General features: G+C 39.7%; 2 protein-coding genes across 2 annotated transcripts in view; one reads left to right on the top strand and one right to left on the bottom strand.

Annotated features, from left to right (window-relative positions):
• Window positions 1-3,617, top strand: part of TSPAN13 (tetraspanin 13) — a 17,719-nt gene extending 14,102 nt beyond the window's left edge. Inside the window, exons 4-6 of the mRNA XM_085316307.1 lie at window positions 753-866; window positions 1,204-1,314; window positions 2,523-3,617. Of these exons, the coding sequence (XP_085172433.1) occupies window positions 753-866; window positions 1,204-1,314; window positions 2,523-2,597 (300 nt within the window). The 3' untranslated portion in view covers window positions 2,598-3,617. The remainder of the gene's footprint in view (window positions 1-752; window positions 867-1,203; window positions 1,315-2,522) is intronic.
• Window positions 3,618-7,812: 4,195 nt separating this feature from the next.
• On the bottom strand, window positions 7,813-13,682 carry AGR2 (anterior gradient 2, protein disulphide isomerase family member). Its single transcript, XM_085316047.1, has 8 exons — window positions 13,642-13,682; window positions 11,893-12,051; window positions 11,714-11,777; window positions 11,563-11,615; window positions 10,569-10,642; window positions 10,075-10,138; window positions 8,720-8,803; window positions 7,813-7,927 (listed from the first exon to the last, which is right to left on the bottom strand). Exons 2-8 carry the CDS (start codon window positions 12,041-12,043, stop codon window positions 7,878-7,880), a joined length of 540 nt encoding a protein of 179 aa, XP_085172173.1. The 5' UTR covers window positions 12,044-12,051; window positions 13,642-13,682; the 3' UTR covers window positions 7,813-7,877.
• Window positions 13,683-18,620: the final 4,938 nt, after the last annotated feature.

The raw sequence follows: 18,620 nt of genomic DNA, 5'->3' as shown, positions 1-18,620 counted from the left end.
AGCTTTCTGTTTAGGTTTCTGGTTACAAGTTTAGCAGTTAGCAGCATGGTACCTTGACTTTATCATGTTTTCAGAAATTCCAGATAAGCTGATGAAAATCTACAGTAATCATAATGTATAGGTGATAAAGCCACTGAATTGTTCTTGTGTAACTGAAAAGGTGATGACTGCTTTAGGTACAGAGGTGACCCATAAGTGTGAAAATAAAACTATGGGATATGGTGAATAATTTTTACTGCACCAAAAGTATGCAAGGAGATAATGACTAGATGATCATTGTTTGCTGCATGTAAGCCCATGTTTCATTAAAAATCTGAGCAGTCTCAATTAGATTAGTTACATGTTCCATTATTAATGCTATTGCTGGGTTTAGGAAAAAGAGGAAAATTAATTATGACCATAAACTACACTAGGTGCTGYTATTCCACAAGCTATTGAAGTTGTTCGAATGTTAAGCCATACTTTAGTGTATTATCCTGTTTAACTTGGGGATCTCCCAGTTTTAGTTGTTAAGTAGTACTTAATTGGTGGAACAAGGCTAGGATCAGTGCAACAGTATTTGTCATTTGGTGTCTTTTCGCTGAATGGGAGCAAAGAAATAAAGTGTCTTTTTGGGCTATGCTTTYGGTACCCTTGATCTTATTCTTTTTATCAAAGTAGGGAGGAGGGRTTCATCAACTTTACCTCGTATATTGGTTTCCAGTAAAGTGCAAGACCKGTTCTATTAATATTTATATGCTTATGCCTTCTAGAGTCAACTTCTAGAGGTTGGCTGGAACAACACAAACAGCGCAAGAACAGATATTGAGAGAAATCTGAATTGTTGTGGATTCAGAACCTTTGATCCAAATGAAACCTGCTTGTCTGTAAGTTGTTTAAAGGGTGAACGTACTTGCAACTTTCTCTCATTGTGTTCAAARACGTACAACTATTTTTGTAGAAGCCTGAGATTTTTAACAAATGTACAAGTTTTTACAATGATACTAAGCTCCCTAGTTAACTTCTTGGAGACCTAATGATGGAGCATTCTGCAAAGGCTGGGTTCCATTGTTATTTKTATGTTTGGTTGCTTTTTGTAGACTTCTAAAAGTCAAAGTTTTGCCTGTGCTTGGCAGTCTTTTATAGAGCTAATTGCTTGCTTTCAGTCAGTAAAGTGTGTCAGAAAGTGGAGTGCAATTAACCAGTTAGAACATTTTCTTACAGGATTGCTTTAGAAGCCACCAATGTCGACCATGTTTACTGGTAATAGAAGAATATTCTGGAATGGTACTGAGGTTTGTTGGAGGCATAGGACTCTTCTTCAGTTTCACAGAGGTGAGTGAGCACRTTTGAAAACGGAAGACTTTTTTTCCCCTTTAATTGTTTCAAAGAACAAAGCCTTAAATTTTAGGGGGTTTGTTACAGATACTTTCACTATTGTCTTAGGAGTCAAATAACTAATTACATAAAGTTTTTCAAGCTGTCACTTTGCTTAAGTTTATCAAAAGGAGGGCTTGTCTTTTTCAACACTGGGAGTTTTCACAAACTTCTGTTATTTAGATTACAAACTGCAACTAAATACCATATTTAAAATGTGATGCTGTAAACATGCTCAAGTTTTCTGGAAAGTTAGCTGTTTAGCTTTACCTTCCTCTTAAAATAATAAAGGAATGCTGCTGCTTTTAGCTTGTTTTTCTGCCTGTTCCTTCACATACATTTCTGCTTTTTTTATGTATTATTATTACTATTTGTTGATGCCTCCCACAGTGCAAAGATACAGCACTGAAAGAGCTGTGCTGTGAATTGTATTTTGAGCATTAGGTTGAAATTAGGTTGATATTTTCAACTCTTTGCTTTAGTATCTAGATGGTACCTAGACTTGTTTGTCTGTCACTGAAAAAAATTCCTCGTGGAAGGTCTTTCATAGCTCCACAATAGAGCATGTGAGAATGTTTCCTTTTATATCGACCACTTTAACAGAAGGCTGCTCTTCCAGTACATTTTCAAATCTTCCCCCCTGCAACTCCTTCCTGTTTTTGCTAGAGAAGTCAGGACAGAAGACAGAGTGATTTTGCTTAAGTTGCTGTATAGCCCTTGCTGCTGTAATTTCCATAAACTTTCTGCAAATTGCGTTAAGCAGCACAGGGAACAATTTGAGAGAGATTATTTTATCTATCATTTCAGTAGAAGCAGATTTATGGATAACCTTTTGAGGGGAGGGAGGAAAAAAAACAATAATTTTGAAGTAGACATTCCATACTAAATATTTTATTTAGCATTGTGGGTATAGTGTTRGCATTTTTTGTTTTTGTTTTCTATCATTGCTAGATGCAAATTCTTTCTGAAAAGGTGCATTCTTTTTTCTAATGGTTAAGAAATCTGGTGAACGCAATTTTAACAGTAGTCAAGTATCCTAAACTTGTGGACTRAAAATTCATTATCAGAGTTCTGTGCTTAAAACCAATTTTTGTAAAACTCCTGAAAGTTGGGATGATGACGATGATGACACTCTGCTTAATGATGTATTTGTCCTTTGTTTTCAGATTTTGGGAGTCTGGCTGACTTACAGATACAGGAACCAAAAGGATCCTCGTGCAAATCCTAGTGCATTTCTTTGATAAGTTTTTACAGGACTGAATCTTCTCCCTGTGCCCTCTACTTCAAAATATGAATTCTCCATAGTTTGGCATTTCTCCATAGTAGGAATCTCCATGTACTCAAAAGAAAACTTTCTTTCTAAAGAAGTCCATAGCTGTTGTCTTTAGTTTCCCATKGTCCTCTTTCTAAGAATCTCTATCTTGAAGCTGAAATGTATATACAGTACCTGGACAGAGTCAGAATGCTGCTCAGAGCTGGTTAAATAACTTTGTTARTACTTAAACAATTGATGTGGTGAATTGTATTCAGTGAATTTTATAGCACTACTCGCTTCTTTGATGTCTAAGAAACAACAAGTATCTTCTGCTGTGTTCATTGATTACAGAGAGTCATGTGGCTTCTCCTTAAAATGATAAAAACATATTTTGGGTGYTTGGAGCTGTGTGATTTGGTTAGCCATTAGGATGAATAAGAGTAAACTTATTTTCATGTCTTAATAATGGTGTCTCAGTCTTCTACTAGAGTAAAAAGAGAAAAATAGAACTTGAAGGTGTTGTTTTCTGTAGTGCACATAAGTGTATATTAATGGACTTCTGTAGTYGTCTCCAGTCCCCTACCCCTCTTTCCTGTTTGTTTTGGGTTTCTAGTAGCTTTAAAATTCCTTTACGAGACTAAAAATACTTTTTTTTTTTTTTTATTTAATGGGCATCTTCACTAAAAGAAGAATGAATGAAGAAGATCAAGAAAATGTAATCTGCAGCTGAGTAACTTGAAACTTTTGTCTTTAGGAAGTGAATGAAATTTGATATCTGCACAGCATCAGAATCAATAGTGGTCTGTCATCTTGTTAATGTAAGAAACTTGATGTCTATAAAGTTGTACAACTACTTTTACAGGTGGTGTAAAATTGTTACGATGATATAGCTGGGTAACAGGAATATATGCTAAGAGACTTGATGAGAGATTGAAGTGTATTAAAAAAAAAATCTGGCATTTTCAGTAGTTTGTTTAAAAAAATAAAAAGTCTAAATGGTTGTGCAGTATCCTTGTACTGTCTGAGCTGAASGAAAGCATGGTCCATCGTCCAACCTCTGATACAAGTGATGCAGTGTGGTAGAAGTTTGGGCATCTTACGCTAGCGGTGCACAATGCTCCAGTTGTTTTAATCATACTGCATTGCAGATCTGTACAGTATCTTTTCTTCAGTAAGTACCTGTTTCTGGTATGGTAAGCAGCTGTTGTAGCTTGAAAAGCAACTCTGAAGGAGGTACAGGAAGAAAAGAAGAAAAGTATTAAGACCATCTGCTAAGGATTACTATAGCTGAATGAAGTTGAGACTCCTAGGAGACAGTAAGTGCAAGTGAAAGTGGGTTCTGATAGGCTCTGCCTTTACTAGGGAGGTGTCTTCTTTCTTTTGCAGAAGAGGCAAAAAAGTTTAAACACTTGTTCATCAGAACACTTCTAGATTTGAAGGTGCCAGAAAAGTTGCTTTGGGGGAGTCAAAAGGAATAGTTGATCCTGAACGTGGAGAAGGACGTGAAGAACTTGTTAAGAAAAGCTTCTCTTCAGTGAGCGGCAAGCTCTTACTGTTTCTTCRACATCCACTATCAGCGCCATCTCCTGGTGTTTAATCTATGAGTTACTGTGCTTCGTAAGTCTGGAAGCATGGACRTTTGTTTCAAGCACATACCTCTACACTCAGTAAGATCGTGTGCCTATGCTAAAAGGAATGGGACTTAGAGCCTTCAGATTATTTGTGAGGTGTTAAATAATTGTACACAGCTGCTCTTAGAGTGCTGCCTTGTTTACACAAGTAACCATCTGTTTGTGGTATGTGTCAAGAAGTTGATCATCTCATGGCTGTTTGTAGCAATAGTTAATTTTCCTAGTCTAGATTGGCTCTGCATTTTGTACATAAATGTAATAAATAGAAAAGGCTTATGAAGAGGGAGTATAAAGGTTAAAATAATACCATATGGCCAGTACAATTCCTACTTTTTCCCCCTAATTGTTTTTAGCGCTTGGTTTTGAGTGGTTCTGATTTCATAAATATGATTAATGATCCTGGAGTGTGAGTGGGTTACTGAGGAAACACTGAACTTGTTACTGCTTTAAAAACTATCATGTCTCAGAACTCTTAATGTGACTTGTTCTAGTTTTCAAGAGAGATATGAAGCTACTGGTTGCATTAAACTTTTTCTATCCTACTAATRGTTTCAGCCTCTTTAAATTTGTGATTAAAAAAAAAAAAGGACTTAATCTACATTAGAGATGTTCTTTTGGAAACTAATTCCACAGGGGGCAATAGAACACATTTATCTTGAGTCATTCATGACAGCATTCCAGTCATGTGGGCTATTCCACCATGTCTCTAACTGCAATGAGATCGTGGCCCTGTGACCTCACACGGATTTCTAATTCTTCCCCTATATTCTTCATGCTATGTGCAGTGGTATACAGGCATTTCAGAGAGATAATTRAGTGTGCAGGTTGCTGAGGAGGGGTGCAAGAGGATGCTCCATAGTCRTGTCCTATATGCACTTCCCCAGCTGCATGCACCTGCTAGAGGCACCCCAACTTGAGCCAAATTTTGCTGACTCCCCTGTCTCTATAACTCTCTCCTTCCCCCAGATTTCCTAGTTTAAAGCCCTCCTTACTAAGCTGGCCAACCTGTGGGCAAAGGCACATGTGCCCTGCTTAGTGACATGGATCTCATCTCTCCTTGTTAGCTGTCGATMTTCCAGCAGGGTCCCATGATCATAGAAACCAAACCTCTGTTGCCAACACAAGCRGTGCAGCCAGGAAAATCTGTCTACTCCTCTTCCCACCCTTCTCCCCTACTGGCAGGCTTGAGGAGAAAATGACCTGGGCTCCCAGRCCCTTGACCACCACCCACAGAGCTCTGAAAGCCTGATTGGTTTCYRATTTGCCCTTGGTATCATTAGTGCCCACATGGAAGWGCAGCAGAGGGTAATAGTCCRATACAYGGACAAGCCTTGGCAGTCTCTCCGTGGTATCTTGTATTCAAGCTSCTGGCAGGCAACAAACAAGAAGTCAGGTTGGCAGAGAGGTGTCTCTGTCCCCTGAAGCAGGGAGTCACCCCCAACAATCGCTTACCACTTCTGAGTGTTCCCGCAAGGCACAGGGTCTGTTGGTCTAGTTGCTTCCCTTGAAGCCATGCCCAGTTCCTCCTCAGTGTGGAGGGCACCAAACCTGTTCCTCGATGTGACCAGTGAGGAGTAACCAGATTCCAGCCGTCTTCTACAGTGTTACAATGTACCATTTTGCAGCACGGAATCCTGCAGCACCTCCACTACTGTGGAGGGTTGGAACTCCTGAGCTGTATGAACTCYTGAGCTGTACGGTCTCTGAGAATACCCTACGTCTTGCTCATGTTCACTGGTGTGTTGCAGCCTACTGACTTCCTCCTGTAATTCCTTTACTTGACAACACAACTCATCAACAACAGCCCACCTTCTGCAAGAGAGCTGACTGTCAGCCCAGGCTTCAYGGAGACATCTCAAGCACTCCCTTGCAGCCCGAGAACTGTGCATCTGCTGTCAGAGAGTCATCTAGGTTGAAGCATCTGGCACAGCTGTTGAAGCAACTCCAACAGCTACTGCGGAATGTGCTCTGTGGCGTGTCATGAGCGAATCTGAGGAAGTGTACACTACTAGGATTAGAAACAAAGGTGCCTTCTTGCACCCTTCTTCACTAACTGTTGCGTCTGTTCACTGCCTCTGTAAGCTGTGTGCTAGGCCTGGCTCTTACATAGGCCTCTCCCTAGCACTGACTCACAGGGTGCTTGACCTGCCCTAATCAAGGGCCACCTGGGTCAAAGGCTCCAACTCCCTCTGATCAGGGGCAACCAAGAGAGCTTGTTAGCAGCAGCTACACCTAGGTAGAGCTTTTCCCAGGGGCAATTAAGGCGTCGTGTGGTTGTCCTTGCTTAGTTTCCCTTTCCTTGTAGCAGCAATTGCCCTCTAGTTCCTTGGGGGTCCCCAGAAACCTCCAAAAAGGTCCCCAGAAGTTCTAAGCAAAGCCCAGACACTGCTACACTAACTGCTGCATCTGCTTGTTGCCTCTGTTAGCTTTGATCTTCTCCGTTGAGTTGAAATCCTTACAGCTTCTCTTGCCTGCCCTGCCCTGCGCTGCCAAATGTATTCCTGACTCATGGTTATAATTGTGACTGCAGTGGCAGTCAATGATGGCTGGAATTGCTAAAGAGCTGAGAAGGTAATGGCGTCGGGTGAAGTGTTTCATGTTGCCACTGCTTACTTAGATATTTGACACTGAAGATGGAAAGTCTGCTTCTGACCTAACCTTAAGGCAGGTGGGATGTACCATACTGTGGTGTCCAGCTGCAGGGCTTTTTTAAGTTACAACTTTTAGCCCTTTTAGGGCTAGTAAATAAGAAATCATAAGCCATAAACCAATGATGAAATCGATTATAAATACAATATCCTATTAATAACCGTCACAAGGCTTTATTGAATTTTGATGTAAGCAGGAATCTTTTAAGAGGAGCTCTTATGTAGTAGCTCTTCAAGTAGATAAGGTGATGCTGAGATCACTTTAGGGCTGCAGCCAGTTTTTAAAAATGCGTAAACAATCACATCCTCTAGTCTCAGGACTTTTCTGTATTTGAGAATGTGATTTCTTAAAGACTGAACCATTGTGCACGTTACTATGCAATTAACTGCAAGATAAAGAAATTTCTTGTAAAATGATTGCACACTTCGTTATCTATCTTTACAGAAAGTACTGATAATGAGAACTAGAGATAGGTTGCTTACTATCAATGCTGTTTTTTTTTCTGGGTGCTCTAAGAAAGCAAATGGAGAGAAAATAAGATGAGAAATACAGAGCTTAAATAGTTGCTAAAATCAAAGATAGAAAAAGCTTTYCTTTTCCTTCTGTAGAGCTTATGTATAAAGTTGCAAGTTGTGGTCTCCTGTAACACAGTGATTTTACTAATAACAGCAGGTGGTAATGAGGTAGGAAAGAAATACAAAACATAGCACCATCTTTGTAAACATTTGAAATGGATTTATTAAAAAACCCCCACTTTTTACAGCTGGATCATACAGTATTCTGTATGCCTTCATGATTAAAAGCCTCTAGCTTTTAAAAATGCTGCGCAATACAAAAGTACTGGTGTAAAACCATAGTGTTTATATATATAAGCCAGCACTATACATCACTAAAAACCACTGTAWGTAGTCTCTTCACCAATGTCAATACGTGGAGAAGAGATGGAAGATCAGACTTTGTGGTATTCAAAGGTTTCCTCCTTCCCCTTACAGTTCAGTTTTCAGGATCTTCAGAGCTTTCTGCATATTTGAGTACACTGGAAGTAAAATATTTATACATGTTATTTTTGTTGCAACTTCCTCTGCCAYTGACTACAATTATGTTAAGAGAATTGTCATTTTTATAGTAAAGTCTTTGCCCAAATCCATATGGATGTATTTATTCTGATGCACCATTCTGCAGCCTATCGCGAATGTTTTATGAACATCAGTCTGTTTAATTGCATCTGAAGAGAACGTGTTACCTTAATGCACRTGCAAAATATTCGCAGTTCCAAGACCTGAGCTGTGCTGCTTATATGATGCTTGTGTGGCAAGGGAAGGCTTGTGTATGTGACCCTTCCCCACGGCCCAGGTCAGCAAAACTTTTCCGGAGATAGTAATTGTATGCGAGAGTACTTGTGGTCTAATTCTTGGTTACAGTGGACATTATGAATTATGCAAATTCCTACAACCTATATTTTCTTTCAAAGCCAAAGAATGTTCAAGGCTCCAGGGCTGTACCATGGTTCTCAGTGAGTCTAAGTCTAGCACTCCCTTTAATTTTCYAAGATTTTAGATTTAGCCTTTAGAAAGCTAAAGTCAAGCAGACCCAATGAGCTCCAGTGGGACTAAAAGATGTAATTCAAATGTGAATATCAACACTGAATGAAACAATGCTGAGTATTACTGTCACAAGAAAGTATGAATCATGTAGTTACGTTCTTCCCAAACTTGTCCTTGTGTTAGATAACTCTCTTCCAGCAAGTACTGATTGCAAGAGTGTGTAATGTCTAGTGTTATTCCTTGTTATATGAAAAATCTGACTGCTTTGAGAATACAGTACTTACACAAAGAAATATCAGAGGGCTCATATGCATAGAGACGGTTTGAGTATCTTCCAGTAATATCTGCTCTCACAGTCAGGGTGGGATCTGGGAAAATATGAGAAAAATTGTAGAAGACAGGGTTAACCTCCAAGTATAAGATAAAGTTTTCTGCTTGCATCCTGAGCACTTCTGCAAGACGAATCTGCTAATCTGTTTAGAGTATTGTTCTTCTTCCCCTAACGGCCAACACCACTTGGTTCTACAAAGTAATCAAAGTTTTAGTTTTAAGTCTTGTGTGTGCATGCTTATCAAGGAGGGGACAGATTTCATTCCAAGTAATGTTGATCAGCCTTAGACCCTATGTCATTGCATAGTACATGAATTAACTCTGTAAGCTGAGACATCTTTCAATCTACAAATTAAAAAAAAAAAAAGGACAGTCACTTTGGTCAACAGAAAATAGTATTCATCCAAGTCTTCTGAGGGGATGRTGAATAGAAATGTGCATTATGACCTAGATTTGTGAAGGTATGTGCTAATGCACGTGTAGTATATGAGGCTATATAACTCCTCTGGGAGAAGGAATATATGGGTGCATGCGTGCATGGCCACTACATGTCCAAAATGAAAATGCTTATGAGGTGTTAGTGCAAGAAAGCTGAGCTCAGAACTAGGTATCAAGCTTTGAAAATCTAACCCTTGAAATGTATCTAATCACTGCTGTTTTTATGAAGCCTGTGAGGTTATGTGGCAAAATGAAACCTGTCTGCTTTGTGGTCATTCCAGAAATAACATCATGAACAAGRCTGTCTCAGTGCTCAATGACTGTAGCATCATATAATCTCAATKAAATTATGGGAGGCTGAATTCGAGACTTACGAAACTAATGTCATGGCTGGGGTTAGTCTGAATTTTAATCTAAATTAGACAGTGAAAGCTTCAAGGTCTAGAGCATGGTGCTCTCCCCTCTCCGGAGGGGCACCAAAGGCAGGTTGGGCAGTGGCGTGCAGGTGAAGCAGGGCGCCAAGCTCAAGGCAGCAGCAGCATGCGAGAGAGGATGGGTTTGTGGTGAAGGGGCTGTATCCTGCCCATGCCAAGGTGGAGCTTTGATCAGTGTCCTCACCTCTGGCAGTGCACCACTGCTTTTCTGYCACTGCTCTGTTTCTTGGGCTAGGCAAACCTCCTCTGGGAGGAGGGTCTCGCACAACTACTTCCCCCCCCCCTTTTTTTGATTTTTCTCACATGTGCAGCAAAACACACTCAGAGAGTCTATATTTCTCTTGGAATAAGTTCCTGTCAATATGCCTGAGGATTTGAGACTCATGATGCAGCAAGACTTTCAAACCAAAACCAGCAGTAATGCTTAAGGCACTCACCTATGAACAAAATCCTAGGGACATACTGACCGTCGGGTGCGAGATTCTTGTCTGTTGTTTCATACTTAAAGAAAACAGATAAGGTTCTCATTCAAGTTGCAGCAGAGTATGTTACAAGAATATTTTTTCTATTTTATACTTTGTGTTATGAAATACAGCTTAAATGCTGAATTTTACAGCTTAAGAAATTTGCTAATTGGGATATGACCTTTTAACAGCTGGAGTTGCAAACTGATAGTAATATAGATTAGGTAGCATTAAATAAAACTTTGAATCTCTTTGCATTTTGGGGTTATGATAGCTAGAGATGAGAGAATTATTACAGAGATACAAGAGATTTATTAGAAATGAGAGATTTTATAAGAGATTTATATTTCAGTACTAGCCATCTTTCCTAGAACAAACCTAGCTATTAAACAGAGTAATTATAGCTAGGGAAGCCATAATTAAAAGTTCATTACTTTCAGTTAATGAAGTATAATCAGGAAACTTACCACAAGATTCAGGAGAATAAACTTTTCAGCCATTTTCTGTATCTCTTTATTTTCAGCAAAGGCCTTCTTCAGTGCTATGGTGAAAGAATGTTAAAAAAAAATACTTTGAAATATTAGCCTAAAAAAATATCTCTCAAAAGAACTGATTGATTCAAATGTGGCTGCCTGGTAGACTTCCTAGTTTATAGTTACAGCAAAGATTTTTATTTCATTCAGCTTCATTATTTTGTGTAAAGAGTAAGTATAATGGTACAGAATTTCAGTGAGTGCAGATCTCTTCAAAATTTCCCTGCTCAAATTTGAATYTGAGTATTTGACCCTTTAAACCTATTCTAATACTATGCCTTCAGGCTCCAGCCCTTAYGGCTCTGACAATATAGTGTGGAGATGTAGGAGCTCAACCTGAAGTGTCTTGCGAGAAGTTTATGCTTGTGCCAAGTTCCTTCTGGAGCTACTGGGGCTGTTGAGGGAAGCAAAGGTCTTGCTGCACAGATGGGCTGGTAGGATGAGGAGCCCTTGAGTAAGTTCAGAAACGCAGAGAGCAGTCCAGGTTACTAGAAATCCCCTCCCCCCCCCAAACTCGTTTCAGCCTTGTTTGATTTGTCTGTGGTCAGATTCAGTCACAAACATCAAGGATATTGAGAGCTGAATACTTCCTTTTCTCTCCCTTTCCAGAAAATTTCAGTTATTACAGACGAGAATCTTGCAATCAGTTTCAGCTGATTCTAAGGCAAACTAAAAATTYGCTTGCTACGGGTCAAAACCTGCTCTTTCCTGTGTTCGTCAAGAGATGCAGGTATTGCATAATGCTGAAATACAGGTATTTTTGTGCCTGCTGAGGTAAAATAAAAAAGGTATGTGACACTGATATTTAAAATATTCTGCCTGCTTCTGTAAGTTGGTATTTCACTAAGGCTTATTGAGTAAGTAATTTTTTTTAACATTACATATCGTGAAGTCGAAAAGCTGCTGCTGTTCTGTGCGAAGTGATTACCTTGACTGTGTGGGCAGTCATCCAAGTGGTGGATAATCATCAGGGGCTTATTGCTGAAAAAGAAGGTGTCCCATTAGGGGCTGCGGGGGGTGGACAGGTGCAGCAGGCACTAAGGGGGGCCATGAGCTGGGGAGCTTGCAGGGCTGGGTACCTGGTCTTGGAGCGGAAGAGGGCTTCCTCGTAGGTCTGCGTCCAGGTGAGCTGGTCTCCCCAGCCTGCAGGGAGGAAAGGGCAGGGCAGGACAGTTAATGAAGCAGAAATTAAGTTGTTAGAACTACTATAGGAATCTGATCTGTAGCACGGTTGCACTTTTTTTTTCCCTTTTATTACCTCTGGAGAGTGTTTGTGGCAGTTTTGGCTTAGTCTCCTTGGTCTCCTTGGTCTCCTTGGTCTCTTTGGTCTCCTTCTTGGGTGCATCCTTAGCCAGAGCACAAGAGAGGGCGACAAGCAGCAGGAACACCGACATATAGCTCTTCTCCATGGCTGCTCCTGGGAAAGAGAGAAACGTGCAATTGCCGTGCTTCCCAAACTGCCGCCTGTGCAGTGCTTGAGTGACAGCTCAAGTCACAAATATGTAGCAGGGTGAGTCAGTGCTGAAATTAACTGTTCTAGGCAGGTGGGAACACCTGCGCTGGTGGGAACACAAAGGAAGACTGATGTTTGCTTAGCAAATCGTCACCATGAAATCAGTCACTTTCTACTGCTCTGTTCATCCCCTTGGGCCATAGTCCTCTTAGATGCTCACTTAGGTGCTAATTTCTCTCTCTCTTTTTACAAATATTGAATTGGCTCAGTAAAACAACCAAGTTCTGGCAATTTCTACAAGAATCCAAAAGGACTTTCAAGTTCTGCAGGCACAGCTATATCTAGGTCTCTCAAAATTATAGTAGCCAAGCACTCGAGTAGCATAGGTGCTGAAAAATTAACTTGTCTAGGCTATTCCTCTATTTTGCCGCTATGACAAATCCCATGAGAAGTAAATTGTAAGCTAGGTTTTATAGTGAGTCATTGGCACGGATGCAACTTAATGCTGGTGTTGAAACTTTAGAACATGTCTTTGCCCCTTAAAAGTCTTCTTTAGTCTCTAGATAAGGAGTTATCTGTGGAAAAGTGAGAACTGAAATGCAGCTTGCAAGTTGAAGCAAGGAAGAGAGCAGAGGGCTCTTCCTGAGCCTGACACTGGAGTTTGGGGATAGAGATGAGGTGTGTCTGATGGGAAGCTCCTCAGCAGTCCAACTAGGATGCTTCTTCAAATTGGGGGGAGGTAGAGGGGAATATGACAGCAAGGTAACCCTATGGTTTCTCATTGAATTTCCTCCTGAAAGCTAGAATACCAGTTTAGTGGATACTGGTTTAATAGGAAGACCTAAGATACTCCCCCCTCCCCCCCAAAAAAATACAGAAAATCCAGAACATTCATGCAAAAACTAYAGCGGGCTGGAAACTTTTAAAATTCTGCCAGTGAAAATGAAAGCCCGGGGAAACAGCAACATTCCTCTAGGCTTTGGAAGGGACTGCGCAGAGGAGGCATTAGCTGAGTTTGAATCCGTATTACAGTGCTTTTTGCGATTGGGAGGTTCAGTAGACCTTCAACATCCACAGAGTCACTGTTTCAAAGGCACAAAATAAGATTTTGCAACCGGTTGCCTTTTGCCTTGAGAAAAGTCTCCTTTGCAAGGAAGAAAACTACATAAAGTTAAATGAAACCTAGTGGATTTTCAGGGCTGCTTAGAGAGTTTTTTCTAGTTAGATCTRTATTGAGGAAGTAATGCTTGAAAAAAGAAAAGTATTTGCCAACCAGGAAATCAAAGAGAATTGTTAAACCTGCTCTTTTAAAACTTCACCTCTGCAAAGCTATGTGCGCTTTTGCTAAGTTCTCCACCCCACAAAACCCCTCCCTTCCTGGTTCTTTTAGCCTGAAAAGACAGCATTTCCCTGTACATTTTCTTCTTAGCAAGCTGTACCAAACTGTCCCCAAGCTGCTGCARTCTTTCCTCTCCATTGAGTAGCTGCTTGGCTCTAGGTAACCTGAGCCCAGGTCTTAACAGGCCCTTTCCAAAGAYGTGCGTATTGCCTTACCTTGTTTATTCTCCCGGATGCCTGCCCAGGTGAGAAGGTGTCCGGAGTTCCAGTGTGAACGCTACGGTTCCTGCTGCCTATTTATGTGCCTTCACACACCCCAGCTCCACCCACGAGCTTTGGATTTGAATACTACTGCCAAAAAGCTAAATCTTCCGATTTCCTCTCTACCAATATRCTCTTGGCTAATTTTCTAATTAAATAACATTAGCATTTCATGTCAAACACTACATATAAAGCTCAGAGATGGCTTTATAGACTTTTTGAACATTTTTAAAAGGTGATTTTTAAAATGTTGGCAAAGATCCAAGTCCAGGTAAGCCTAAATCAGGACTCCTGATTTGCCTGAGGAGTGATTTGTCTTTTTTTGATTGGTTGGGAATTGAACCTGGGCCGCTGGTCTTCTAGTCCTCTGAAAAAGTTAGATGATGACTCAGAACTTTAGATGTTAATTAGATAATTAATTGTGCACATTATACAAATATATATGTACACATGCACATATAGCACTGTATAGRAAAATTTTTAACAGAACCTAATGGAATGTTTATAAAGAGCTTCACTAAAAACATACGTAGAAGCCATAAAAATAGACCGTGCTCATAAGCTGATGTCTAAATAAATATTGTATTCAAATTTCATGTTTAATTCTGTAGACACTTACTTTAGCTACAATGTGAAAATCCATCTTTTTAGGTTTCTGATGCAGGTAGTATAGTGCAACACTCAGGAAAACTGTAGACTATTTTACCTTACTGGAAGGTCATCCCTAGTATTTGCACAGACTGCAGATGGTACTTTTCAAGAGGACAGCAATCTTGTCCTGGGTAATATATGTTGAAACTAAGGTATGTTCTCCTTGGTGCRTGCCTCATGCATCTTAGAGAGACTTAAATCACATCTTCACAAACAGTGAGCATTTAACATTACTCATTTGGATAGAAGAAATCAAGCAGATACGGATTTTTCTATTTGAAATTCATTGCGTTTTCTGATAGCTGCTAATGACACACACTTTTCTGAATACATCTCAGAGAAAATGGTATTTTGGATCGCTTTGTTTTTTTAACCTTTTTAAAATAGTGGTTAGGAAAATAAGGAGCAAGATGGTGAATTCAAGCAACAAATAATCACTCTTCCTTCCAAACGTGCAGTTAGCGCTTTGYTTAGATGCCTGACTTCAAGTGTTAGAAGGGTGATACAATATAGGAATCCAAAACTTCTGGGGAGGCTCATCATTTTATCTACCATTTCTGTGATTCGTGTCGTGGRTAGTGTGACAATGGAATGAAATAAGAGCAAGAGATTGCATATGAATTTTTGCTCCAATTAAAGTGCTTCTCCCTGAAGATTCGGAGATGTATCTTGTCAGCTACTATATTATGAATCCAAATCACGTCTACTCCAAGGCATTTTTTCTAAAACTTACGTCAAAATAAGTTCCTCAAGTCCATATTTGGAATAGCTCTCTCTCTCTGAGCAATCAGGTTGCCTCCTCAATCCACCTCAGTGCGGATTTAGGAGTCAAGCAATTGTGCACCCACTTCTAAAATCTTAGTCTTCTCTCTGGCAATTCTAAATTGTAATTCAATGTATTCTTGCTGTCTGACTTTTCAGGTTGCACCAAGCCGCATATATTTGGTAGTTTTAAAGCCTGTAACTTGAAAGCAACTAGAACTTCTATTATGTGAAGAGGTAATGAATGGGTAGGCTGCCATTCACACATTTTTTTTAAAGGCTCGTCTRAAAATTCATTCTGAGAACTAAGTCCCCACCTACTCTTTGGCACATGTCTTAGCTGTATTCCTCTTAATTTTTACTGTTACTTCTCCTGTTTTAAGAGATACATTTAGCTTAGCCTATTTCTATATAGCTTCATGATGCTCTTCAAGAATTATTTTCTATCAGAACCTTAAAAATGCAAACAGAGCTACTCACAGGGACTTTSTTTGCGCCTCATACCCGGTGATCTTGAAGGAACTAGTTAAAAATGTCTCTAAAGCAGCCCTGGCTTTTGTTAACAAATAGAGAAGGGAGCTCAGTCTTTCCTACAGCTCCCAGCTCAGGTCATGAAGACAGCTCCAGTCTCTAGCTTGGCTTCAGGCCACTTATCAGAGGCTTTCTCTGCCTCAGTGACTATGTCCTGCAGGAATTGCCCCAGGAAAGCTTGGAAGAAAATAAAACTATTCCAGCAAGTTTTTCCTCATTTGCTGTAAAGATTTGATATACTCCATTATAGTTAATATTTAACACCTTTACAAAACTAGGCATTGGCTTTYTCTCTCTCTCTCTCTCTCTTTTTTTCTGATTTTAATTTCTCAGGTCTGATGGTACCTTTGTTCATTATATTATACAGAAATCATCACAGCTTTGGTGACTAATATTGTAGCCATTTTAAAAATATTTCTCGAAGTGTTCAAAGTGTTCAGGTAAATACTTGCTATACAGCTGATGATTTATCCTGATTGATGATAATTTCCCAAAATATGTCAGTCTAACACTTGAATGAATGCCTCTATTAACTTGAAGTACCTACAGTTTATTGGTAATATTTTTCAAATCTGATAGCAGAAGAGAGATTAGGATTTTTGATATTTATAAGTCTCTGACCTTTTGATAACTGCTTCCAAAAATGCTTCTAAAGAAAATGTACCAATGCATCAGGATTTTGATACCTCTGAACTCACTCTTTCCCACTTGCATATGCATGTATATAATGCAAATCACCACCACTTGATATAAATTGACAGGCTGGAATGCGAACATGGAATATCTTTTAAATAGCTTAAGATAAAGGCTGGAATTTATCATGTAACTGTTTCTTATATTATACTCTTTTGTGTTGGCATGTGCTGGAAGGAACTGCTGAGTGACATGTTTTCAAATCAGCGTGTCATCTGAACACCCAGAGTACATGTACCTGTTCTTGTATCATTTAGAGCACTTATTCACAATGGAAACTGTCATGATCCACCAGGGACTGTCAAGGTTTTTAGCGTATATGGGGCTTAATTGCTGAGTTTAAGTTCAGTAAGAGAAAGTTTGATGCTGACARCTCTTAGAGTTATTTTTCAAATGTTTCATTCAGTCCTATAGAGAGGCACCAAATGAATGAAGAGACATTCTTTGATGAGAGGCGTTCAGAAGCAATGGGTGTATCGCAGCCCTTAGAAAAGAATTACCTACTTTTCTTAACTGAACAAGTTGGTTGTGGTTGGGAAGGCTTTGTGAATGAAATTCTTGAACTTAATTTTATGTAAATGCATTTTAATTAATCAGATAAGTAGCTGTGTTTAAAACAGAAAATCTTCTGTACCTAAGGATTAAAGTCAATGACTCCTCCCCTATCTGAGCATATTGATATCCTGTTTTTGATCTTGCTCATAATCTTTAAGTCAATAGTTTCCTATTTTTACTGWACTATAATATATGAGGATGACAGGAATACCTTTGCATTTGTGGACAGCTTAATTTGTACTTGCTATCATGTGGAGAGGTTTTAGTTAACATTTTCTGTGAATCTAGCTTGTTTGTAAAACTTGCATTCTGTGGTCCTCAGAKGATGATTTTCTAATATAGACAAGTAGCTACGCTATGATATTGGCAATTCCAATGAGTCTCCTGGAGCTGCCATTTTGCACTCAATTTTCTGTGATCTCTCTTTGTGCCTCCTTGTCTTTGTTTTTGTTATTTTGAATTTATTTGGTTAACCTTAGGGCAGGATCTCTCAGTTTTCCTTATGTAACCTCAAAGATCAGAAGACCTTGGCTTCTAATGAATATCAGTGCCTCTGGAACATATTAGGTGCCGAAACCTGTCCACAAGATAATTTGAGAGAAAAAACAATATCTACTGCAGCTGATAGAACTGTGCACCGTTATGTGCTCCACTTCTCTAAGGTGCCTGACAAGAGACCATTGACACAACACAACCAGAAAAAGATGTACARTGTCAACTCTTTTTCTTCAAATCTTCCTTCTGTCAAATCTTTTTCTTCAAGCAGCATGGTCTCTGGTAGTGTTGGCACCTTCTGGCCATACAACATGCTCCACGGCATCTGCCATCTTCTCMCAAATTCCTGACATTGTCTTGGCTTCTGTATTTGTCACAGAGTGTGTGGTTCCCATGGGCACAGACTATGGAGTTTGGATGGACTCCAGCCTCAAGGTTTTCTGCAGCAGGTCTCTCAGTTTGCATGCTTTGAAATTTCCACCATGTCCYTACTGTGTCCAGCTAACAGTACATTTGGTACTACCTATACTACCTATATGTGTGCCTATACGATGATTTGTTTGACTGGATTGTCTCTGTTTTAACAATTCAAGTTGTCTTGTTGGGATTCAGCAGTCTCATTTTTTGAGTTGTCCCAGATCCTACTAATTATCTGGTCTATCTTTAGGGTCTTAGACACAAAAATTGTAAAGCTGACTCTCCAGATCCAAATCAGTGATAAGCTCCTATCACTGTTTTCACTTTCTTTTTTTTTYTCCTTTTGGGGGATATTTCCCAYTTTTATTCCCTYCAGAGTAAAATATCTYCTGTAATAATTTCATAACTGGCCTCCTCTACTAAAATTCAAGAAGCTGAAGGAGCTGAGCTTGTTCAATTTGATAAAGATAGGGCTGAGGGGCAATCTAATAGCAGCCTGCAACTACTTGAAGGGAAGTTATAAAGATGATGGATCCAGACTCTTCTTGATAGTAGCAGTAGATGAGGTGTGAGGGCCACAAGCTGTGTYTAGGGAAGTTCACTGTGGACATCAGCAAAATCATCTTCGTGACAAGGGTAGTGCAGCACTGGTACTGAATACCCAGAGAGGCAGAGGGAACCCTGTTTTCAGATGTTTCCAAGAGCTGGCTTGACAAAGTTTTAAATCTTCATGCCATTATTCAGTGATTATTCATAGGAATGGGGTTCAAAAGAATACCTTGGTTCTGTGTCTGACTTCTRTTTTACACTGTCTAACGTGGGCTTTGGAA

The sequence above is a fragment of the Rhea americana genome, unplaced genomic scaffold (assembly GCF_003343005.1).
Source record: "Rhea americana isolate MKP2758 unplaced genomic scaffold, rheAme1 scaffold_112, whole genome shotgun sequence".
Taxonomy (NCBI): Eukaryota; Metazoa; Chordata; class Aves; order Rheiformes; family Rheidae; genus Rhea; species Rhea americana.
The sequence above is the reverse complement of the archived record's forward strand: the minus strand, read 5'-3'. Positions and strand labels throughout refer to the sequence as shown.

Excerpts from the sequence above, each read along its gene's own strand:
- AGR2 (XM_085316047.1), bottom strand. The coding sequence starts at position 12,043 with ATGGAGAAGAGCTATATGTCGGTGTTCCTGCTGCTTGTCGCCCTCTCT. Across the intron at positions 11,778-11,892 it reads GCCACAAACACTCTCCAGAG|GCTGGGGAGACCAGCTCACC; the intron begins GTAATAAAAGGG and ends TCCTCCCTGCAG. Across the intron at positions 8,804-10,074 it reads CCCTAGGATTTTGTTCATAG|ATCCCACCCTGACTGTGAGA; the intron begins GTGAGTGCCTTA and ends ATATTTTCCCAG.